At 40.4% G+C, this 26,391-nt stretch overlaps 1 protein-coding gene across 25 annotated transcripts in view; it reads right to left on the bottom strand.

The window, feature by feature from the left end:
• The window catches only part of DMD (dystrophin), a 1,063,969-nt gene that overhangs the window by 45,791 nt on the left and 991,787 nt on the right, over positions 1 to 26,391 (bottom strand). For all 25 annotated transcript variants that reach the window (XM_040530986.1, XM_040530983.1, XM_040530994.1 and 22 more), the window contains 6 exons: positions 22,914 to 22,988; positions 17,490 to 17,691; positions 14,329 to 14,414; positions 11,498 to 11,655; positions 2,930 to 3,096; positions 632 to 743 (listed from right to left, as the gene is read on the bottom strand). In XM_040530986.1, coding sequence (XP_040386920.1) covers positions 632 to 743; positions 2,930 to 3,096; positions 11,498 to 11,655; positions 14,329 to 14,414; positions 17,490 to 17,691; positions 22,914 to 22,988 — 800 coding nt within the window. The remainder of the gene's footprint in view (positions 1 to 631; positions 744 to 2,929; positions 3,097 to 11,497; positions 11,656 to 14,328; positions 14,415 to 17,489; positions 17,692 to 22,913; positions 22,989 to 26,391) is intronic.

The raw sequence follows: 26,391 nt of genomic DNA, 5'->3' as shown, positions 1-26,391 counted from the left end.
TTTTGAGAACTGTATAACAAGGGCGAAGACCCTCATGACACCATCCATGCAGCACACAGCGAATGTGCTGCACTCAACACAATGAATTCTGGTCTTCAGAAATGAAATCTAACTTGCTACTCCCAAGAATTTCCCTGGTATTTTATACTGTCTAGTCATCATACAATAAAAAGATACTGTCATATAGTAAAGACCTTGAAAACACAATTGTAGTTTAGCAAGCAAAATAAGTGAAGCGACAAACTTGCTGGGGAAAGGAAGAAAAATCTCACATTGATACAGAGAAAACATTGTGATCTAAGATAGAAATATGTATTTGCACAAATCACAGGCTTCTCGAAGGATACATGAAGTAAACTGTACGGCACCGAACATGGAGCAGATCATTAGCATGCAGTAACATATTATGACACAGCATTGCACAAACGATGAAACTGCAATTTACTTCCAACTATCAGAGTGTCTTTTTACTAAGCATTAGAAATTCCTGGAATGTACAATTTATAAAAGGTGATTTCTTTACAGGGGGGAAAAAAGCCACTCAAACGCTCCATTACCTTGCACACAGCAAATGAAGTTTTTCCTTTCTACTTAACAACAGGCAGTAAGGGTCAGTAAAACAGCTACTTACTGGTGTGCAGTACTCCACCATGGGATAGTGCATTTTATGACCTTTTGCAACACGGCCAGAGAAGAAGCAACTTTGGCAGATGTCATAGTTAAAGTGCTTTAAGCTTCTGTACCTAAAAGAGGAAGAAAAAAACATGGCTTCAGAGCTCAGTAGGTGAATGCTTCCTGTCAGTTTGTGAAGCTTTCTGTGTCATTAAGCGCTCTTCCCTGAGATGTCACACAGTGCACAATACACGACAATGCCCATTTGAGGGACAGGATTGCTGCCTCAGAGCAACAAAGCACAGATGCTTATCAAAGATTTGAATCTTCAAAATGAATCACTCTGTATTACAAAATTTCTAGCAGAGGGCGACAGTGAAGAGTTCTATCTACAGAATCCCCCTCTCTCATAATATGCAAAAGACAGCACCAAGCTTTTTGTTTCTACAATGCTAATTCCAGTTCTTCTGGTCTCCTTCATGACTCCTAACACAGAACTTCTTGAGCAAACAAAATTCAGATAAGTAATGCCCTCCTCAACAAGTAACACTAGCAAGCTGTTGAGTGCTGCATACAAGGTAGGAATGTATTCATGTAGTTTCCATCATCTTCATCAAAATAATTTTCATTTATAGAATGCCATCTCTGCAAGAATCTGAATGCACTTTCAGGCCATTATTTAAGCTCATCAGCTCTATGAGACAGCTAACTGTTGTGTATGCTACGCTGAAGTGCTTGAAAGACCCGGAGGCATAAGGGTTGTCTTGTTCCAAATACGCTAAGCAGTTCGGTCACACTAACCTCAAAAGAGCATTGTTTTACGTGTACTGAGGCTCACAGTATTAGCTTTCTAAAAGCTGTCCAATACAGTGTCTTTTTGTCGAGTGGGTAAACAAGGTCTCGGTGACTTGCAAACGCATAAAAAAATCTGCAACAAATTCGACTACCATAATAGAATTGTTATATGAAGTTAAGAGACGGATGAGATCAGACAAGCAAAAGTAGACACAAACACAGAGCTCCAGTGTCCACTCTCCATGTTTCTGATGCTAAACACAGAGCTCCAGTGTCCACTCTCCATGTTTCTGATGCTAACTACAGACTATCCATTCACTCAGCATCCTTTGATTTTCCAAGTGCCGCATTTTTCCAATTCCATCCTCTTGTCATTGGCTGTTTATACAAACCGTGTGAGTAATTGAGTAGTTTCACAAACTGTATCTGCAACAGGAAACTTTCACTTTGTGGATGTGTTGAACTTGTCACATCCCATCCATTGCTCTTCTTCAGTAATGCTTACTATTATCCCAGTTGCAATATGCAAGGGGAATAAAAGCAGAACACGACTTTAGATGATTAAAGGAACAGCCTGACTGAAGAAAAAAAATCAGACTTAAAACAAAGCAGTACCTTCGTTATTTCCTCTTTCTCACTGCCTGTACAATTGCACAGGAGAAAGGACTGCCCTACTATACATATAAAAGCAACATTCATACTCACCCATGTTAGAGCAAAATGATGGCTTTTCTATGTGGTACTGCTTGCTGTTGTTGTTGATACGCATTTTACAAATAAAGTTACAAAAAGGTCTTTGTAAACAACACAATATGATGGAAGGAAAAATGCCAGCAGTGAAAGAGGACCATGAACAGAAAGGACAGAAACCATACAAAGCAGCTATTAGGAAGCAAAGTGATAAAACAAGTCTAGGCATAATTGAAAGTGAGTATTTACTTAGCCGTTAAGTGGATTCTCAACAGGCATACCAGCACACAGCCATTTTACCACCCATCGACTTATTCATTGCTATAGTAACAATGGTGTTGATCCAGATGTTGAAACAGATCAGCAACATTTCTAGCACACTAGGTTAATATTCCACCAACCACATTCCTCTGAAAAACGCACAGTATCTTTACATGTCTGTAAATTTTCAAGTCACTTCCTTGGTTTACGACATGAGAGAAAGCAGTTCATTAGGATCCAATTCAGAAAATGAAGCTGCATGTATAAGACAGACTGAATAGAAAGCAAATCCTGTTAGTTGTGCAATTTGTCAATACTTTGGATGAGGCACAGAAGGACTGGAAGGGAGAGCAGGACCTAGAGGAACGGCAGTATCTTAACTGATAAGCAATTTTTTGTTCTCTTCAGCTTTTTCATCACTGCACCCAGTCTAAGTGTCACCCTCCCTCGTATCCCATCACAACTCTTCTTATCCTAACATGCATAAAATCAAGAACACGATTTGCCTGGAAACAGAGATGCTGATCCACCAAGCAGTGTTCCACAAAGCAGAGAGGGAGTTAGTTTGTACCTGAATCCGATAATTGGGCACTCCTTGCAGATGTTACATTTCGCTTGGTGTTTGGCAGTTTCGGCAGCAGCCACCCTGTGCAACACAGGCAGCCACACCATGGACTGCGGTTCCAGCCTCATCCAGTCCAGAAACAGGGCTGCTTCAATCTCGGGCTTATTATTGGCCTGGAGCAGAGGGGAAAGAAAGACAAGGGCTCAGCAGAAGGGATTTGTGTAGTACCAGCTAACTAACAGCTCAAATCACTGTTTTCCTACCTGCTCCACATCTTTTCCCTGAATACCATCCAGCTTTTCCTCCCATCCACCCATCCAAAAAATAAAAATAAAAAAAATCTCCAGGATACTACCTTCAAAACAAGAACCGAACACTATTAACATTTCAAGTCTCTCTTTTTCTTATTCTCTATTACAACAGACAGCACTACCATGTACTCTTTTAAAACAAAAATCATCCACTCAAAGCATCTGGCAAAAAAGATAATCCTGTGTTTCCTATATCTCGTATCTGTACTTGCATAGCACTGTTTCTCACTTCTTATTTTAAAAAATACTGTTTATGTTATCCAACCCCTAAAAACTGCATGTCTTTTTATCAAAATTCCTTTCTCTTTAACATCCTCCATTGCCACCCTGACCTTTCTTCAAAATGCACGTATAAGGAAATAATTCAAATTCTTTCTCAAGCCCACTGTTGAACATGTAAACTCTGCCTCCTTAAATGCCTCAAAATCCCTCTTCCCACCACACCATCTTTAAATTCCTTGTCATTGCCTGGGAACACAACGCAGTTTTGTCCCACAGAATATGATGCATTTAGCCTTGTATTCCACAACCTCCTGCTTTCTCCTCTTTACCAAGGGCCAAAAAGCCCATTAAAACTTCGTGGCAGTCCTTTCTCTGCTTCCTTACCATCGTATCCTGAACAGAACTAAACTTTGTGCACCTGTTCTACAGTACCTTCAAGGAACGTCCATAACAAACCAGATTCCCATCGCACTGTGCGAACACCTAAAGTCATGTCTTGTCCCTACCTCTTAGCTTTACAGCAGGGAACAAGAAACAGTAAAGAGACGAGAAGCCACAGGACAGCAGCAATCAGCACAGGCAGAGGTCATGCTGCACTGGCAGACCAGTCACTGAAAAGAACATTGCGGAATACGGACAAACAGCTTCAAAAGGGATCTTGAGGAACAAAGCAAAGTGACAGCGTGAATGTTCATACGGGAACTCCTCTCCAGCGTGAAGGACAGCATCAAGCAAGCACTGAACTGGGTGTCTGGAGCCTGGTTTCAGCCCTGAAGAGACGATGGATCAGGTGGAGATAATGAAGGGCTCCCAACCGGGAAGGCAGGAGGGAGGAGGAGCCCACACGGAGAACAGAAGTAGTGGTGGAGCAGGACACTGTCCCACTGCATCTCTGAAAACCACCGCTACGTGCTATCTTAAATTCCTTGACACTTTTCAACCCCACCTCAACCAGCATGAACAACATGGGTATGAACCAAATATATTTAAATTCCCTGCCTTTCTTTTTTTTTTTCTCTAACCATTCAAATACAGTCCTCTGTGAGACAATCTTTTGCATTTGAAGTTTCACAAGGCAAAGACTTAATTTGTGGTTCCAAACCTATTAGAAGCACTTAAGCACATAATAAGCATTAATGTATCATGTATATGGACCACAACGAATAGGGGATTGAGTGTTTTTTCTTAATGCTTGCTCTTTCCCAATTACTTTCCCAATTTCTCATTAAATTTGAATTTAGTATGACCTAGCTAAAACCTTTAGTTTCATTCAACTAAAATACAATGCTAGCAACAAATCTGGGGATTTTTTTTTCACAACAGACATAAAGGCAGAAAGAGCTAGAGGGAAAACCAATATTACCATTTTTTTTAAGCTAACACTGTTTATAATCTTGACAAACAAATTAACTGATCAATACTTGCAGACTGAGAAAAATGCAAAGTCTCCTAGACTGAACTCCTAACCACAAGAAGGAAATTAAAAACAAAAACACAGAAACAAACAAACAAACAACAACAACAAAAAAAAAACACAAATGTCTCTGGAATAATACGTTGCATTAAAATTGACTTAAAATGCTGCTGCAATATTTTGGTTAATTAGAAATAAAATATTTTTTGGTCAGGATTTTCTTCTGGGGTAAACCCATCAAGCCACAAACATATTTACAGTTCTTCAGATGAAGTCCCCTCAATGCCTGCCTCTCCCCCAAAACAACCTCAGCACCAAAACTGAGAGAAAACTGAAAAAGTAAAGAAACATCCAGGCAACACTGGCAAGAGAGTTTGTTCAGAGCAGCGGACACTGCTTTACTGCTTTCCACTGAAGTGAATTCAAGAAAACAAAATTAATTCTAGAAGTCTCTTAAGAGAAAGGAGCATTTATGAAATGCAATCATTTATGTGCCTCTTTTCCGGCTGGCAGCTACGGCAGCAAGGGGCTGGAGTGTGATTTTCTGTGGATCACTCAGCGAGCCAGCATCCGCCAGGAACTACACTGGCAAACCACTCCTCTGCCTGGTAGACTACGCTTACTGTACTAAGGTCCTCTAAGCCTTTAATATTTTAGGAGTATCTCTTTAATATTCCGTTTCTAATAGAAAAACATGAAGTGTACTGAAATGCTGCAGCGCAAGCTGCGGACGAAATAAAAATGAGCAGCTCAAAGCACTACTCTGCACTTGTAGTTGCTTTAAATTTGCAGGGAAAACGTTGCAGTGATGAAAGCCTTTCTGTAACATTCGAAGATCTATTTTAATTTTGCAGTCACTGGCGATTGCTAGCAGTCCCAATGGTTGCCCACACGGAGCTCTGCACCCCGGCTGTACGAAAACTTGTGCTCAGAGAGATTAGGTGCATTAAAATGTATCAGAACTGGTTGCAAATTATATTACGTGAAGATTTAAAGCCACGTGGAGAAAAGCTGGTCAGGGTCAGATGGTAGAGGACAGACAGTTCTCGACTGTTCCCTGAGCTGCTATTACGATTTTTTTTAATAATCTCTAAATCCAGTAAAGGCAGCAGCTGACAATTTTACATAAGGGAAGAAGTCTGAATTCACGCAGTACATATCTGAACCAACAAGAGCGAGCTGTAAAGAATATTAATGGTTCTTCTCTTCAACACATTTCTGTGGAACTCCCAATTTTTATGGTAATAACAGAGTGAATCATAAAGTAAAATTCATAAAGCCCTTTCGAGCTTACAAGCAACAATTTATTATGGGGATCATTCAAATTCATCATGCTCCACACATCTGTTTTTCAGTATTTATTCTGCAGAAACAATGGGGAAATGGGAAGTTGCGCGGTGTTGGCATCTTTATACAATACTTAGGAGTTGAATTTTTCTGTTTTTTAAATTATTTATTATTATTCCCTCCTCTTCTTTCAGCTATTATTTTAAAAAATACTCTGCAGTGTAAGAACTTTATCGATGTATAATATGAAATATGCTCCAAAATACAGTTGTGATGTTGCGTGACCAATGCAGTATGGTTTTGGACAGTCAGACAATATAGCAGGAATTTCTGGTAACACTTTTGATGAGGTACATTGTGTTTAGGTGCAAGGTAAGGAACTAATGGGAAATAATTCAGTATTACTAATTCAATGGTGTTTTCTATCTAGGATGGAAAGCTTTACATTAGTCTAAATAAATACTATTTTGGACAAACTGAAACTGAGGAATGGGATTCCTGTGAGTTGTTCAAGTTTAAAAATGCAGGACAAACCATGAATAGAAGCCCTGTCTCCCAGGGCTTAGCATTAGACCAAACCCCGCTGAACCTTGTTTCCACTCGTGAATGGCTTCCCCAGCACATTTGCGTTCTCTCCACTGCCAGCTGGCAAGAAAACACAAGTCAAGAATTCATAGTTTCAAAGACTAGTGCTGTTTCATGGGCAACGAAGGGAGGATTATTTCAAAGGTAACTCTGGGTGATGCTAACTGCTTAAATCTGCCTGACTGTTGGAGCAATGCTTAAGATCATTACTTTGACCCCTTGCATTACTCTTACACTGCTCCACTTACTGTTTTTATTGTTGTGGTAAAGACTAATGAAAAAAGCAAGAATGCAGAAGTCATTTAGTATACAGCTTTGTATCATATACAACATCCCATGCACACTTGAAAATCACTATCTTCTTACTCTCCACCTCCCAAATCCTAAATCACTTTAAAATAGCTCTTCAAAACAGCTCACTTATAGGACTCTTCAAGACTGCGTCCCAAACTCAGGCACAGGTTCATAAATTCTTACTGAAATAAAACCAGAATTGATGTTTTCTTGACATTTACAGCATAGCAGCCTGAGGAAGGATTTGCTAGTTCCCCTTAGGCCAGTTCTCCTGTGTCAGAGCCAAAAGCAGAGGAAACATCCTACAAACAGAAACAAGGGCTGTCTGAATCTCTCAAAAGAACCTGAGTCCCTCAACAGTAATACTGCATCTGTACGTTATTTTCATATAGATCTCTATTTAAGTATACATAGTTATTTGTACACAGTACTGATATTTCCTATTAAAATATATATATATATATATATATATATATATATAAACACCCCAGCAACAACAACAACAGAAAAACAGGCCCCATGAAACAACTGTCCAAACCACTCAAATCACTACATGTACAGCTGAAGCCACTATCATGGTCCTGACCCAGGGTTTGGACTGCCCATACTCCTATAAGGATTAACAGGCCCCTATTTTGGTTTTTATTTGTCTGAGTAACTACACTGGGTTTGGACATGCAGTTAAGTGGTTGTAAAAACCCTGCCATCTACTGCTGATCTTCACTGACTGAGTGCAAACCTAGAAATGAAGACTATACAACAGAGTATTAAAATACTTTCCTCTGTCAAAGTGAAATTAAACAAGGTCTAAAATATAGATATGAATTAATTGTACACATTTTACTGCTCTTTAGCTTCACCTGTACCAGTTTTTCATACAAAGCACCCAACACCCTTGGAAAAAAGTATACCTAACACAGCTGATAATCAAGAATCAAATATGCAAACTTTTTTGAGAAACAGCAAGAGACATTTCCATCTGAGCTGCACTGTCTCTGCTTTCATCTCATGTTTCTTAAGTGTCCCAATTGCACGGTAAAGCATACATGGCAGTGATGTGAATACCTAGGTCTCTCTGTATTATGCAAAACAGCATCTTAATAGTTTTGCACCGTGATTTGAACACAATGCATTTGTCCTTTAGCCCATAACAATTCATTACCCTGTTTACTTAAAATATGTACCCATCACATACCTGGAAGGCAAGGGCTTTCAGCCCGCAGTAATACTGAACTCCCTTGGTTTTTCATGGATCTACAGGCTACTTTTATGCAGTGTGGATCCAGGCAGAAGGTCCCTATGACCGAACTCATTGCTCTCACCAAAACCACCCTTTCTTTGAAGTCCCACAAGGTCAGCTGCACCTGCTCCCTACAGCAGAGACCCCCAGCAGCACTCCCAAGGGCTCGCCCTTCAGCCCTGAAGCAGGGCCACCAGCCCCGCCACTGCAGCAAAAGCCCCTTTGTCCCCTGCTCTTGTGTGCACCTGGCGAGGCCATGGCAAGGGCACCAAACCCAAGGGGCTGGCAGAGGGATTTCTAAAGCACGTGTTTGCTGCACAGCCTGACACTACTGCAATTTATGGCTGGCTTATCATCACCAGAACAACAAAATAAAAGTCGTATATAAAAAAAAAAAAGACATTCCTCACCGTGGGCGTGCAAAGACTTAATTTAATTTTGACACAGTAATGCAAACTGTGAATCCCGGCGCTAATTTTTAAAACTGAATTAACTCCCTGGAGTAAATGGAGGAGATGGTATGGGGCCGCGTGAGGGAGGGCCGCGGGCGACGCACACGGACGGGCCTGTGTACCGCTCACAGTGTGCCCAGCACCAAGCGCCTCAGAGGAGCAGAGCTGGAACCAGCCCAGGCTCGGGTCAGGAAACACAGAGAGGGAAGGCCCTGAAAGAAAATGATGCCTCCCTTCCCAGTGGGGGAAGCTGAGAGGGTATCAGGAGAAGAAAGGATGAGGGAGGAAGCCAGGAGGGGTGGCACACGCCTCTGCAGGCTGAGATGGCTGTCCCCGCTGGGCACCCTGTGCAGTCCCCCTCGGCTGCCAAGCGCCAGCGTTGCTCCCCCTCAGGGGCTCCTTTCCCCAGGCACTGCCGCCTTGCAGCACCTCCTACGCCAAAAGCATCTCTCTGCACTCCACTCCTCCTCCAAATGTCTTACTTCTCTCCGTCTCCATTCCTTGTTGCTTTCTTTCATGTCTCATCCTACCCTGCCTTTCAGTTGCTTTCATCACTATTATTTCCCCAATTATTCATACCATCTCTCCCTCAGGGTGGGGTCCTTCAACCCAGGCCCTTTCTTTTCCACTCCTTGGTTCCTTCTTCCCATGTTTGGGTTTCTGCTCCTCTCCCTAGGACTCCCTCCCTTTTCATACTTTCTTTCCTTGCTTGAGCCTCCCTTCCCATTTCAAGCCTTATTAGAAAGTTGTCTTTGCGGCTGCAAGCCAGGTCAGAAAACAGCCTCCCACTTAAGTTAAAATGGAGGCTTCATCTGCAGGAAAAAGAGAGGACGCAACTCCTCCTAACACTGTTTCTTAGTGGAGGTAAGAGAAGAAAACCTCAGTTTTTCCATCTTTCTGATTTATGGCCGGGTGAAAGGTTGTGCCCAGTTGTTCTTCCAGAAATGCTGGCACCTGGGTTGCCTGTTGGCATTTCTTCATTTGCAGTAAGACAAGTTTGCTAACTCATTTTATTCAAACAACCATTTATTCCAAGTCCTCCTCCTATTTTATAAAAAAAGTTGTGTCCCATCACTACTCATTTTACTGTTGTTTTTTTCCCTAATATAAACACACATTATCCCTCTTTCCAAAAAAAAAAGTTTTTGTCAGATTCCAAGTTCATTCTCCTTATCAGTTTCTCAACACCATTTTTTCAGTGTGTTTGCTATTCATTCTGGAAAATGATAGGACCGGGTGATCCCTAATTTCCTCGTAAAGTCATTTGCACAAGCCAGCTTTGACATGTAGATTCTCACCACGGATTTGCTGTGGCATTATTTTGTGTTAGTCTTACCTGAACCCCCGTGTGGAGCTCCTTCAAAAGCCTTGAAAGCCATAGCAGGGTCTAACCTAGCTATAAAAGTTACCATGCATAGTTTATCAGCATGGCTTATCCACCCAGAATATGGCCCTATAAACCATTAATTTGGAAATGACATCAAATACAGACTAGAATTATTAAAGGTCAAGACACAAATGATGGAAATGAAAAAATATGAATCTTACAGAATCGATCTGACAAAATAAGTTTAAAAAATACAGAAAGCAAACATCCCACTGCAACTAGAAGTTTCTGTTCATTTTAGAATTTGATTTTTATAGTCCCTGCGCATACGGAGACGACTTCCAAGCATTATTATTCACTGAAAAAAACTTGCTGTCTTTCCTTATTACAGAACTGAAACTACTACCTCATGAAACTTGAGCAGCAGGTAAAGAAAGAAGCAAACAATTCCCCCTGCTCCCATCCAGCCAACAGAAAAAAAACAAGATATTTAAGGGATTGAACAAGAGTTTCTTCTATTGTGATGTAGAAGATGCATTGAGAGTTATCACAGACCATACATTACCTCCCATTCTTTACCTTTTCATTAAGCAGCTGTCTTAATCTTTTGCATTTTGCTGTTGGTTAGCAGAAAGATGAATAATTCCCTTAACTCTCTTCCTCCTCAGATTAAATAATTTACAAGTGTGAAAAAGAGCCTGGAGTTGGCTGTGTATTCCTCAAGAGATAGGGCAGAAATTCTTTTAGTACCGTTGAAAGAAAAATAGCATTACCCATTCCAACAATGAAAGGAGCTCATCAAGTGCTCCTCACCCCTAGTAAGCACTTCAGTCAGTCGTCTTTCTGCATCCCTCTGCTGAGCACCTGGCTGCCATTGGTATGTATATACACAAAAATGAGTTTAACCATTGCTGTTTACCTACATGGCAGCAAATAAATGGTGATCTACTGCTGGCAGCAGAAAATTGTAAAAGCAGGAACTTCCACAACACAGACTTCCACTGCTTGCAGGATTCAGTTACTACACGGGCCCTGGTGCCAACTACTTGCTGTCCAGATGACAACATAAACTTTGACAACCCTGTGCAAGGCCAGGCTGCATGGAGCTTTGAGCAACCTGGTCTAGGGCAAGGTGTCCCTGCTCATATCAGAAGGATTGGAACTACATGCTCTTTAAGGTCCCTTCCAACCCAAGCCATTCTGTGATTCTACGATAATCTAGGCTTCTTCAATCACTGCCACAATCGCAGTGAAGATGGCACCTAAGAAGAAGCAGTGTAATTCATATATATCTTGTCAAAGAAATACACTAGTGAGTACCACTAAACAATCCTTGCTACCCTAGTCCTTCCTCCAGATTTTCAGTCTCATTCCAAAACAGAAAGGCTAGCTGGAAAGGAGACACAGATCAGAAAATGAACAGTGAGCGAAGATGAACTTACAAACTGGAAGCAGCTTCTGACACTCGGCTCAATGTTGCTGCCCCCAAAAGAGGCGACCTCCCCTAGCTGCCGCGGGATCTGGATGGAGTCGTGCAACAGGAGCCCCAATCGGCGCTGGTCGCAGAAGCCGGTGGAGCTCGCCACTTGCTTGAACAGGTCTGGGGAAACAAAAAGGACACCATGGCTGAAGCATCATAACAGGGACACAACAAGTATGGAGGAAAACTGCATCATTTCAAAGTCTCACAAGGGGGGTAAATGGCTTCGATGGACGTGAACGTAAATGTATCTGCAGTTTGTCTGCTTCTCTTCCTACAAACACTGCTTCTGTTAGTAAATGTTGATTTTTAATAGGATTATTTGTTTGTACCCATGAAGAAATGCCATTCTACCACAGTGCCTATGCCACTACTGATGATAGCAGCTGTAATTCTGACATACAGTCAACTGAACATCAGGATCTTTGATCCACAGCAATGGTAATGCCTCAAAAATACTGTTTAACAGTAAAATAATCTCATACAACATACAACACTTCTTCAGCTCTAAGCAATGAGTGTACAATTCAGAACCCAGTTCTCTTTCAGATGAATTGATCTGGAAAATAAGAGCTCCTAACTTCGATATACCATAATCTTTTAATCCAAGTGTATTTCTAAAATGAAAGAAAAATATTGCAGTACGACAGAATCTGTCATCCACTGGGAATGTTAATATCATATTAAGTTTTCATTTTTGAAGTGAAATGTCACTTTAAGTCTTGTTCTATTACTGCATCATTCTAGAAAAGGATCCTTACAGGACAGAATTATTATCCTCCTGTGAGCCCAATTTAATTTAGTGGGAATTAGTTATACTATGTATACAATGAGGAGGTTTTAGAGTTTGTAATAAGGAAAATCAGGTTAGCATTAACTGAAATATTTATTTGGTAATATCCCTGTTGACAATACAGGACCTGAATTCATTCTGCTTATTTTTCAAAGAGAGAAAGAAAGAGAGAAAAAGAGAAGGAAGGAAAAAAGGAATGAAGAAAGGAAAGAAGGAAGAAAGGAAGGTCAGACACTAGAAAAAAAAATCCCTTTTTTGGAGCCTTAGTATTTCACCTGACAACAGGGTTACAATTACAAAGGTGATTCAGCACTTTTCACGGTAACCTTCCTAGAGCAGCTTTGACACCTGTCTTTTTCCAAAGGAATAAAGGAATGGATAGAGAAAGGATTACATTTTAATTACACAAGTTTCACTTTTACCAAGACTGGTTTTATGATACATAACTTTGAGAAAATTTCTTCTCCATCACCTCTGCAAGCCTGAAGAATTCTGCTCTGTGAGAACCAATGCTGCTCTGCTGCACAAATATCAGAAAATCTTTAAGGGGCGCGACTCATCACGCACTTGCAGCAATACTAACAGCAATGGCACTATGACTTCGGCATGACCACAGCCTGGCAGAGACGATTTGTTCCTCTCTCAAAAGCTATGCAGTGTTCAATCAGTAAAACACCTATCAGTAAAACACTGCGTTCTGCAACCTTAAAAGGGGGTTATGCATTACCATGCATACACACTACAGGAGCCTATAATATATTAATAAATGTTTTCCTTTATAACTCTGATAATTCTCAATGGACTATCATTTAAAAAAAAATCTGTATTAATTTTCTTAAAAAGATTTTCTGAATAATTTTTCACAAAACCCACATGAAACATCTAAAGAACTAAACTGTGACATTTATAGTGATTGCCCTAAAATCTGATCCAATTATACACAGACGTGTATAATTCATATAACAGAATCCATTGTTGGAACTGTATGTTTTCTTATTAGTTTTTTTAAATTTGGATTAGAAGAATAATAAAATAATAACCATTAATGAAGAATTGCTACAGCACTGGTTCAAAATCTAATGGTGGTGGCTTTTTTTCAATGCACGTATGTAAGAGTGATGTCATTTAATTTAACCAGAAAGTTACTCTTGAGAAATACTCTTATCAGCAGACCTTTTCTGGATCTTAGCCTCACTAATGAACTGATTCATTAGTCAGCTGAAACTAAAACTTCAAGTGGAATTTTTTCAAGTATTTTAGGATATGGCCCATTAAAATATGCAAAATAACTGCATGAATTTAATTTTAATTTACAGATAGCAACTACATTTAAACATAAGGTATTCAGTTAGACTCCGATCACATTGTGGAAAATATTTTGAAAAGATAATATATTTCAAAATGGTGTAATGGATGATGTCTTGTGGATCAATGCTGCTTTTTTACTGGCTTTTTCATCTTATTGTTTATACATTTTCTTTTGTCTGCTGTGGTACAGCAAAAGGGTTCTAGCACCCTTCTATAAGAAAAGGTTAAATCTCAGCATGTGAATTCTTCCAACCAAGTGTGTGCATGCACATTTTTTGTGTATGAAGGTGTGCTAAACCAGTGGTCTTCAAAGTGAGGTGTATGTACCCCAGTGGGTGTGCAAATCCACCGGGGTGCAGTAAAACGTATTTTTGAACAGTTAATAAATTATATATAAAGAAATAAAAATAGTATTTATTTCATCTTTATCTCATCCCTTTTTAATTTCTATTTTTGTCTATACTTTATAATGTACGTTATGTACATATAGCACACTAGTGCATATATATAAATAAATAAATATGCATATATTAGGGGTGCATGCTCAAAGATTTTTTTACCTATTAAATTTTTTTTGCATGATCAGAAAGTTTGGTGACCACTGTGCTAAACTACCTAGAACAAATAGCGGTAATGAAAACATTAAATAAACACAAACTACCAAAAAAAAAAAAAGAATTACATTGACTTACATCTATACTTGTCTTCCAGGTGTGCTTTACAAAGGGATACAACACCAGTTTTGAAAGATAAAACACGGATCCTTCCTGTTCGACCCCTAATAGAAAAGAAACATTGGCTGATAGTATAATCCATTCATATAATAACTTGTTGACTATTACAAAGTTTAACATAGTTCTGCAGTTTTATTTTAAAGTCACACAAAGAACCACTTTGCATAGCATAAACTAGCCTGCTATCACATACACAGTAAACTGAATGTAAAATATGGTTGTGGTTCCACAGGCATAGTTAAACTGAATTGTGCAGTTGTACCATTTCAACTAGGAACAGTCTCATGCAGAAATAACAACAGAAATGGCACTAGCAAGATGTTCAGGTGACTGATTAAGCTTGCCTAAAACCAAGGAGAACGAAGGCAGGTTGTACAGTTGAGTCATTACCGTAATGATGTTGTTTCTGAGCTCCTTCTCCTATCACTCAAACCTGAGCAGGCCGACAGCCCTGGTCCTCCTCCACGTCAGTTATTGCACTGCCTTGACTCAGTCTTCCTTCATGCTCACCTTCACACTGGTTTGTGACATGCCTGTGCTATCACTTCTGCTTTTTAATGTGACTGCGATAACAACATCATCCTCTGTGCTGCCAGCAGCACAGTGACAAACCTTCAGACTTCTCTCAGGTACCTGGTTTAGTTCAATTTGCTTCCTGCTGCTGGCTTCCCCTAAGACTTTTATTTCAGGTAGCATTACAAACGTGTAACGTCTATTGCAAATGAGACATACACAACATAGTAAGCCTATGTCTAAACACGGCTTTTGGAAGCACAGCCTTATCAACAGCTTTGAAGTGCCACCAGTAAAAGACCACCACTGAAAATATGGTAAGTCATGTACAGGTACACTGTACTCATGCAGTAGGCTGTACTGTTCAGCCAACATGCATGTTTTTTTTTTAGTCCTACAAAAGCATCATAAGAGTCAACTGTACTCCTTCACCTATGTATCTTCCCTGCAACACCTACAAAACGTACAGGCAGAAACTGGTGGACAAGGCAGAAGTCAGCCTTTTAAAAAAAAATAAATAAATGTTGTGTTTTTCACCAAGAACACGCATTTGTTGCTTACCTATGCTTTCCCCTCTCCGCTCCTTTTACTCCTCTCCCTCAAACCTTTTCCAAATTAATTATCATCTGTGCCCTGAGAAACTCCTGCTGATGAATACCAGGCTCATGCAAATTATACAGGAGAAGAATGTAGAATGATTATTTCCCTGCAAGGCATATTAAATTGGAACCTGCATGAACCATGAGTTCTTCAGTTCACTCTACTCTCCTCCCAAGTCAAATCAGTAATTTACCGTGCTACTGCAAATGAGCATGAGTGACTGATCAATTAAAACAAATCTGAAACGTGCTGGATTTGCAGAGCTGTGCCCATAATTAGATCAGTCATTGACTGTGAATTTGATTAGTATCTTTACAAATGACAGTTTTCAATTATAAGAAAAGTAAAGATTCAGTACATTGAATTAACGTCTCCAGTACTACTATGCACTTCAGTTGATCTCTTCCTATTAAGTTTACAATGAAAACTAAACACTTGTAACCCCAAGGTCACCTCTCTACCAGCATAATTCAAACTTGACTTTCAGCAAAACAGCTAGGAGCTTTCCTCACACATAAAACAACTCTGTGTTTCATCGAGTCCTGCAATATACAATTCCCTAGCATACCTAGGGAATTGCCTGGAGGCAGCCAATTATAATTTCTAATGCTGTACTTTCAGCAGAGTGCTACATAACAAAAGCTAGACTGGACACAGCAAATCTAAACCGGATGGTCCAGCTTAGGAGCCGCCTGGGGAATTACTTTTATTTCCCTCTCTGCCACTAGCGTGGCTGATCTGGATTAACATCTCTAGTGCGTCTTTTTTGTTTGTCACCAACTTCATATATATGTTACTCGTATTAGATGATAATTCAAAACTGGATCAGAGTTCAGTGAAAGCCAAAGCAGATTAAAGAAAAAAAAACCCTGGCCGTTAAATGAATACAGCCCCATTCCCTCCTACCAGTACACTACATAAAAATATAATGTAATGTGGGTAATCCACTTCACAGGATTGTACAGCTGCTGCAGATGATGTTATAAGCAACTGTCTTATCAGACGTAATGCTGCAGGAAGAGATTGTATATACATCTGTACTTTTTTGTGTGCAGGTGATCACTGAAGCTTCAGTGCTGTGATAAAGGGTGGATGGAAGAATGATGTTATGGCACTACAGTACAGTTCAAAATGTCAGTGGCAACACAGTAATTGTTTCATGTCTTTCCATTTCTATACATGAATGTTTATTCTGCCACAGTAATGAGCATGTCCGGCTGAGGGTAGCTGATAAGAACACGAAAAAAACCAACAAATAAAGACTTCCACTGACATCTTTTTTTCACTAAATTCACCAAATACAAAAATCATGGCTTAGTCTAAAACTGACTTACAAAATGTGCTTTGGAATTTATCTGTGCATTCTGAGCAACATCACTAACTCATTGAATGGAACGCCATTATAATTTTATTTAGGTAAATTTACTCTCTTGTATTTATAGTTATAGGTACCCTTTTTCAAATTAAATTTTAGATGAAGCATTTCTCAAATCTCCTGACTGCGAAGGGTTGTAAACACATCAGAGTATAGATGAGTCTCTTTCAGCTTTGAGCAAGGATTACAGATTGAAAGCTACAGAAAATGAACAGCTCTGTAAAGGTTTAGCACACAAAAATACAGACACATGCAAGAGTCTGTATGATGGTGTTCATGTGTTGCTCTTGAATTTCTTTATCTAAAGAAATTTTAAAAGCCAGGCAAAGCCTTGACCAAGAGAGGAGGTGCAGTCCTGGAACTGCTCTGAACACAGCAGTGTGTTCTCTTTTCCAGCTCTCTCATTGCTTAGCTTAATAAATCTAGTATTGCATGCCTAACCAAGGGCTGTATCGATTCAACTAAATGCAGCCATTAAATCATTAGGCTTCTTAAACTTTCCAACTGCTGTTTTTCCAGCTTCAAGCCATTCATTTTACAACGAGGCAGCCAGCTCATTACCCTTTCCCCCTTCCCCTTGTGGTGCTAGCAAAGCTTTTCAGTGTGCTACGTTTACAGCACCCATACATACGTGTCATAGACATTCAGCAGCCAGTTGAGGCACATGTCCACGCAGAGAGGAACATTGACCAAGTTGTTGTGCTCCTGTTCCAGTCGATCATAAATAGTAGTCAAGCAGTTAATGATCTGTAGAATATCCATCGACTGGTCATTTTGCTTGAGGTTGTGCTGGTCCAAGGCATCGCATGCAGCAGACAGACTCAGGAGATCCACTGTTAAAACAAAACAACGCAATAAAGATTGCAGAGAAACAGCAGTTGTACTACCTGTACCCAAAAGATAAATTTAGGTACAAGAATTTGCTTGGCTTACATGCCTGGCCAAAGGACATTTTATATCCTCTGCAAGTCAGGTGCAAGACTGGTTCCAAGAGTCCTACAGGTGCACTGTTTATTCAGCTGTGGTCTTAAACAGCAACGTTTATAAAATGAAAACTCACTTTTAGCTGTGAAGTACCTACTATGCTATTGGATTGTATGGAAATATTACGTAAATTACTGTGTAAGAAAAAACTCCATATTCCATGTTTTATGTTCCTACAGATAGGCTAATATTTGACTACTGCATTCACTGGATGTGCTCTAAACATAGTACGTGTCATCAGCTTTCATGAGACGTGACACTCACTTCCTACAGAAGTCAAACAATCTTCACTGAACCAAATTCCACAAGGAATAAGCAAATGAATCACAGCTGAAGCGGGGTTAACTTCTCTGCTACTTTTTCTCTGGTGAGAACATGGAAAAGAAGATTCCAGACCTGTTCCAGTACTTACTAATAGAATTTATAGATTTTTAATTCTGATTAGCATTTACATTTAGAAGTATCTCTATGACATTACAGAGTGAGACAAATTTAAAACTTATCAATCAACATACAACAGAGATTTCTGCCACAGATATTTAAAATCTTGATTTTCATTCAAATTTAAGTCAACTGTATTTTGAAATTTGGATGCCCATAGCAAAATAGAATTTCCCATCAGCTCTTAATCTTACTTTCTGAAAAATAACATCAACAGCAGTATCACACTTTGGGGGACACCAAATCAGAGAGTTATGAGATGCTGGTGTACAATGCAAAACAGGAATCAAAAGAAAAGAAATCAGAAAAAATAGACTATCTGGGGCATCAGATCTTCTTGCTGCCATATGAAAACCCTTTGTAAATCCCTGCAAGGAATTTCCAGAGGGTGAGAAAAGGTGAGATAAAAGTCTAGATGCTGTTAAGCCCTCTCATACCATGGTTAGTTACAAAGTTCAACATAATTCAGCATGACTTGGGGTTGTGGATTTTTGGCCTAAAGTGAACTGCCTGAAACCATTCTGGAAATTTGTTACAGAACTGGGAAATAAACTGACACAACTGCAAGACCAGTTTTTCTGTCATTGGAATAAAAATATGTTTTATTGAGTCCTGGTAAGCAACACCTCTTGGTAATGTCAAAAAAAAATTGTCTAAATGCAGAACCCCTTATAAGATTTATTTTATTTTTTTAGAACTTCATCTGGTTTAGGGGCACATTTGCCAAATTCACATTTGAGTATCCCAGAATACAACCAAGAATGAAACTGACCCTTTGATGAAAAATACTTCAGCTGCACACAGGGCTGCTTGATAATGCTGCACTGACAGTATGCTGGGATTTTGTAACTGCCAAAAGAATTTCAGGAGTATAAATTTCACTGGAAATCAGTGGGGACTTCTGCTGCTAAATCCCTTAAGCACTTCTGAAAATTTCATCCTGTGCGCCTGACATACCCAGTGCTAGAGTGAAGAAGGAAAGCCCAGAATTCTATCCCTAGTATTACACCAAGAGATTGAACTTGAGTTGGTTTGTTCTGCGCTGGGCTTGATTAGAAATTTACTTTTTCACATTATCATGTGGATATTTACTAAAAGAAAATATTTTGCAACATTATGTTTAACTTACTAGCATATAAAATATAGCTATTCTAAGGTCAGTGTTACAATCCTGCAAAAGCGTATTTATCAGACCCATTCCCAAGACTCATGGCAAGTTATTCTCTTATAGTAATTTATTAGCCAAATTGGAAATATAGCAATGCTTTCACAACACCTTTAATGCAGAGCTTTAGGCTGAACTCTCAGTTCCTTTGAGACTATGAATCAACGGTAATTAAATGAACCCCTCAGGCACCTGGGTGGCAGCTTAATTATACATGCAGAAACTGCTAAACATGGGTCATTCCACTTTGTGAAAGCTTTTCCTGCTAATAAGCAGCAACTTCTGAAAAGCCCTTCACCCTGCTCTTCATCAGACGCCTGTCCTATCTTGAAGGTAATGATGCATGTCCATCTTAAAACGAGCAAGAAGTGTTTGCCACCACGCTCTGCTTTAGGGGACATCTTTTCATGGGAAGAAGATTTGTTCTGGCCTTCACCAGGGTAAGTTTCTCTTGGCTCTTCCCCACCACATTTAAAGTAACGTGTTGTGGGCCTCTCCAGAATTAGGAATTGTGTATTTCTTTCCTGAAAGCAAATATGGCAGTCCCATGAATAACAGCCTTTCAAAAGGCAAGTCCAAACACATATTGAAGAGTTGCATATTCATGGACATTCAGTGATTTACAAGGCTTTAATTACAATAAACCATACCACTTTATGCTTTGTATGTTTTTCAGGTTGACACTCCTCTGTTCTTTTCTATTTAAAATTCTAAAACTGACTACAAAATTTCTGTGAACTGTAGCTCCTAGCTTATTTTGAAATCCAAGTCATGTATATAAAAATTTACTTGTCCTCTAAGGCAGGAGAATAAGCTTAAGAATGTCTATAACTAGGCCAACCTGTGGACAGAATACAGGAAAAGTATGAAAGAGGACCTTCAACGACTAACCAGCTGAAGGCCAGAAGAGACAATTTAACAGGCAGAATGTATGCTATGGAGGTCATATACTGAACCTAGGCAAAACTCAACATATGGCTGGTGATAAAAAGTGGTGTTCCCAGGATGCAAAATGATCTCCTCTGTAACCTCATGCAGTTGGCTGATACATTAAAAAATATATATTTAATCTAGCCTGTATATATATATATATATATATAAGTATAAAGGAATATATAGGTATATATATATATATAAATATAAAGGAAGTTCTTGAATATTTTCTTTTGCGGCATCTCCAAGAAAAGTTTGGGAACACATCACATTTTATTGACTTCACAATGTTCAGATGTGGTTTGCACTTAAAGATCAGATCTTTTAAAAGTAGCAAAGCAAGAAAGTCAACATGCTTTGATGTGATTATCAAAGGAAATCACACATTTAAAAAAAACGGTGTAATAGTTACACCTGGCATGCCCACAATAATTTCACAGGCTGGGACAATAGAGACACACACTAGATTCTCCTAAAGTTACACAATACACAAACATTTATTTGTTAAGGATTACAATTTCCTATTATTATCCTTCAGGTTTAAAGCCCTAGCATCTTAATGTTCATTGGGCTGATTTACAAACTGAAAAGAAGTTATTTCTGAACAAAAATCTAAGTATAGTTCATGTTTAAAAGTGTTTCTATTCTCGCCACTGAGATAGGCTGCACTTCCACATCTAGGGACTTCCATTGTGTTCCCATCTTCAGAATCTGAAAACATTCCTCAGAAGGTAACATTGTTCTGCTTTTTACATAGTTTGCAGAAGAGAATACATATACATATAGCTTTTACACTCCTGCAATTTTAAAACCGAAATAAAAACTGAGAGCTGAAAGCAGCACCTACTGCAGGAAAAATTCAAGGATTTGGAGCTATGTGTACAATCCCAACACTGTGCTCTATTTCTACCAGTGCCAAATTGCAGAAAAAGAATTTTGTAAATAGTTTTTTTATCTAATTAAACTGAGATCACAAGTGACACTTAAATCACAGAATACACAAACACAAGGATGGTGTCTCCAAGCAAAAATATTTGCAAGAACAAAGACTGTTAACCAAATTCCTTAAATACTTCTCCTTAGATACAAGTGTGAAGAATGTGCTAAAGTATTCAGTGTAAGCGCCACTGCATGTTTCTGAAAACATCCATTCTCAGAAAATCTACCTAAGTATAACCTTGAAAGATGAACAGACTTCAGTGCATAATTACAATTCCCCACTGGAAAGCCCAAGATGAGTCGAGAATTATTCAGTGGCAGAATCAAGCTAATTACAGATAAAACAAGATGCAAAGTTTTGTACTTTCAACCACAGAAGCTTGCCAGTTACACAAAAATTTTAGTTCATTACTTCAGTGCTGCACTGATTACGAATACTTTTCACTGCATATCATTCCAGTTTCTTTACATTGCCTTTTCATAATGACTGTCACAAAAACATGTTTATATTTCTTATCATCAGCTGTCAAAATTCAACCTTTGTTACTACATCCATGCTGAACTTTTTCATTGTGTTACAAGAATTTTCACCTAGTGTTTAATTTTTTTTCTTTTCTTTTATTTTTTATAAATCCAGAGATTAAGTTTGTTCATTAGTGGAATTCACCCATCCTTATAAGCCTAAAAGTAAACATGCTCAAAAAAAACTGAGGTTTGACACAGTTCCAGAAAGCATGTGAGCACAAATCTAAACTTGAGATAAATCAACAGTTGAGACACTGCAACTGTGTCAGAAATTTAACCCTGTAATTAAACACTGAATAGCGAACATTAAAATATTTTAATAACCCTCCAAATTGTACCACTTAATAAACTGTTTGCTTTGGTAACTTATTGGCCTACCAAGAAAATTATGAGCAAATGATTTAGCTATCAGGTTACAACAAGCTGAAGCGGACATGTAAGTGAAGTGACAGGCAGCAAACCATACACCAGCTGTGAGAACTGCCATGTAAGACAGACCATGCTCATCGCTACTGTAGGAGTGACTAGGGACTTCTGAACATAGCCAAAAGCTGGGGTGAAATGAAGCTAAATGCTTATTGTGATGATCTCATTTAAACGCAGCAACCCCCCAGGGTTCAGGAGTCAACCTAACACAATATTAGCTATTCCAGCTCTGGCACAGTTTGGCATCTGAGCTCTCACTGTTCTTATTACAGGACAATCCTGCTTGCGTGTTGTTGAGCTGCAAAACTGTGGCTGGCATTGGATGTGGCTTCAGTAACGCACATAGAGAAAAGAGCTGGCCGAAGAGTGTAAAGATGAGAAATATGCAGGGAATGTTCATTTTGTTCCTAATCCACTGTTTTGTCTCATAACCAAGAGACCTGTCGGCTGCCCAGCACTTCTGCCTTGTCAGGAAGGTGCAAAGCAGTGGCAGCAGGAGGTCCCTCAGATGAGAGGCTTCCATGCACCCAGCAGCATTTTGGGAGTGGAGGGGGTGCTTTACTACTTCTGAAACTGCAAATCAGCTCACGGCTTGGTAATAAAGTCTTCCTGGCAGCCCACACCACAGGGGCAAGTACTTACAGCAGAGGGCTTTCTGCAGCCTGCGGAGCTTCATGGCAGTTCTGTATGCCGAGAACCTGACGTTGTTCAGGTCCGCTGTTGGGGGAAAACACCAGAAAAAAAGATTAGCTTTACACCTTAGAAATAACCAGACTCACGATGACTCTGTTCAGTTGAACTCCAACATTACGATCAGTGCTTCAAAGGACAGAGGGAAAAATGGTGTGTTAGAAACCATACTTCACTGAGCAAAAGCACTCAAACCTTGGCAATCAATCATTCAAAAGAAAACCAGCAAGTCCTAAAGCGTTACTTCCTTTCTTTCAAAGGTTCTGAACTTAAGAGCACTTGAAAGAACACAACCACCCACTGCAGCAGCGTTGTCTGAAAACACCGCAGCCTTTCACAGGGTTGGCACTGTAAGGGAGATAAGGATTTGGATCTCCTCCCTCCCTGCCTGAGGTGCCCAGCCAGGTTGCTTGCCGGCAGCCAGATGCACAGAGCTTCTGGGCAACGCAGGCAACTCTCAGCTACTGCTAAGACTCTAAAAAATAATGCCTCTTTTGTGCTCCCCAACCTGAGCAGACAGCAGCATGCTCTGCGAGGTGCAGGGTGCCGGCAGGGAGCCAGCCGAGCCTCCAGAGCACCTTGGAAACTGCGGGGAGCCCAGAGGCCACGGGAGCAGGGCAAGGAACGGGAGCGGCCTCGAGCCAGTTTCACTGCAGCCTTCTCGTGCGGCTCACCAAACCAGATCACCTGCAGGAGTCCTGGTTGTAGAGGGAACAGTTTAGCCACGGGTTGTCGGGACACTGCAGAGAAAAGGTGGCCACATCCCCAGCCAGCAGCACGCTGAGCAGATAACCAACCCGCTCGGCACAGGGGAGGCTCGGTCAGGGCTACGCGAGCATAGCTCAGCACTGCCTCGTGGCTACCTCCCCTGCAGGACACGGCCCTGCTTGGCAGTTTAAGAAGCAGGCTGTAGAAAGAACTGGAAACAAAGGAGGGGTTTCAAGCAAAACTTGTCTTGGACTTCATATGACCAGGCAACTGGATTTGCACCTTTGTCTTCTGCCTGCCTCTGCGAAACTAGACTGAAGATGATGTGCTTGCTCTGATCCTGACCCTGGCTTTGCTGAGAGCGGCCTTGGGCAAACCCGTTTATTTACAAGAAGAATAAAGATAGATTTACTGGGAGTGAGGTCAAAGCTACCGTGGCTGAACTCCTGCTGGTGTATCAGCCAGCTCATTTACAGGCAGGCTGGCACACCAGCACCACGCTGCAGGTACACCACTGCTTGTGTTACTCAGAAGCAAACCCAAGGCGCAGAAGCGAGCACGAATCCTGGCAAAGGGCTTCTAAACGTTTATGGGAGCAGACTGACACACACCTAAACTGTGCACAGGGGCAAGCTGCTAGCTTCAGCAAAGAGAAGAGGGGCTGGCTGCTCTTCTGGGGGCAACTAAATGAGCGGATGCCGTTTCCCAAAGGGCACCGCCACCCCCTCACAGGGATGCTGCGGGAATCAGGCTGCGGCTGGGGCACCCTCCTCGCCGCCCCAGTCCCACACATACCCATGGGGCACTGCTACCCCTGGGCACCTCCTTGCTCTGGGCTGCGTGCTGGCACCTTGCAGTGGCTTTGCTCATGCCGACACGGGCTCTGCTGGCTCCTGTACCCAGCAATGCTGCTGGTTATGTTTAGTTTAATACTAACAGTGAAACCTGCCAAGCCTAAGGGGTTAAGGATGGGATGGCATTTTGAAAATGTTAACGCCTCTGTAAATACAAAAAGAATGTGAAAAAAAAACGTGATATTGGCTCCCAGCAGAGGTCCATTTAGCCCAATCAATAAGCTGCCTCCCAGACTGGAGAGAGAGACTATTACTGAAAACAGGGCAAATACAGAATGGTTCCTTGCAGGAGGATGCACTGAGGTACTGTAAAGGTGTTCGTGATGTGGCAGCTTGGGTATAACTATCCAGGCATCATTTACAATGCTGTACAGGTATAGGTAGTAGAGGGAATACAGTCTCAATTACATAAATTTTAATTAAGCTGTTCTGAATGAGTAATTTGAGGTCTGATAATTCAGTAGTTTTGAATACCTTAATAAAGCTGTGAAGTGTTTCTAAAACACGTCTTACAGCAGAAGGGAAACTTTCAGCTTTGTGTATAATTTCTTTTTCTTTGCACAGCCGCATACACCTTTTTAATGGGCAGTTCTCTTGGGCATTGTTCCTGCCAGCTCGCTCTCTCACAATTATCCTGACAGGTCCACAAGCATTAATGTGGTGTGGAATAAAGTGCGCAATTTAAATAAAGCAACTTAATTTGTCTTCAGGAGAAATTAATAAAGCAGTCCCTTGCAAACACACTGTGGCTTCAGTTACATTTTGTACCTTGTTGTAAGACTACACTTGCATTCTGGAAAACAAACAAACAAAAAATATCCCAAGTAGTAGCAATTTTACTTGTTAAACGTAAGATCGGTCAAAATTAATTGGATTCGAGGCTTATATACACTAGGTTATGGCTAGCATTTCACAACACGAAGAAGCTTTCCCTGAATTTTAAATGCATATTCTGAAAAAGCTTCTCTATTTATTATTTCCATTTTAAGAAGCATTAGTAAATATATATACACATATTTCAGGCCTTAATCAGGGCAGAAAGTACAAATCATGAAAACACTTAATCTTCAAAGTGCTGTAGTTTACATCTATTTTCCTCCACATGTAACATGCTGAATTTCTTATCAACCCTTCTGACACCGCTGCCAAGAAGCACCTGCTGTAAATGACCAACAAGCAATGTTGAGAGCTAACTTCAGACCCCTCATCTTAGGTTTTGGGAAAGCAGGAGCAACGTTAGCTCTTTGCTCTATATGCTGAGGTTGGGCAGCTGTAGCAGGCCTTTGCTCCCACCTTTTATCAGCATTAGTCCATGCCTTGTTTTTGTCAACCGCCCACCTCCTGTCCTCGTTACGTCACCACCACCACCACACTCCTAATGGATGGCTAGCTGATCAGGTGAAGGCAGTCATTTGCTATGTCACCGTCATTCCATGTCACATCTTTGCCTCAGATTTTAGTACTTTCATTTTATTTTATATTTGGGACTCCTTTAAATGCCTTTCCTGACCTCACTTTCAGCCAGGTTGTGTCTGTACCTTTCATCTGCCTCTTCTTCCATTTCAGCAGAAGTACCACATTCTAACTATTTTAAATCAAAAAAAAAGGACAATAATAAGAGGTTTTAAGGCTCCTGAAAGACAAGTGTAATAGCATTTTATAACTACAAGACAGGAATTTAAATTCTGACTTGGACTACAATGAGGGAAGACTGTTCCATGGAGAGGGCAACACAGCAAATGCCCACAGAATCACAGGATGGCTGAGGTTGGCAGGGACCTCTGGAGGCCACCTGCTCCAATCCCTGCTCAAGCAGGGCCACCCAGAGCAGGCTGCCCAGGGCCATGCCCAGGCGGCTTTTGGAGATC

Source organism: Cygnus olor, chromosome 1 (genome assembly GCF_009769625.2).
Source record: "Cygnus olor isolate bCygOlo1 chromosome 1, bCygOlo1.pri.v2, whole genome shotgun sequence".
NCBI classification, from domain to species: domain Eukaryota; kingdom Metazoa; phylum Chordata; class Aves; order Anseriformes; family Anatidae; genus Cygnus; species Cygnus olor.
The sequence above is the reverse complement of the archived record's forward strand: the minus strand, read 5'-3'. Positions and strand labels throughout refer to the sequence as shown.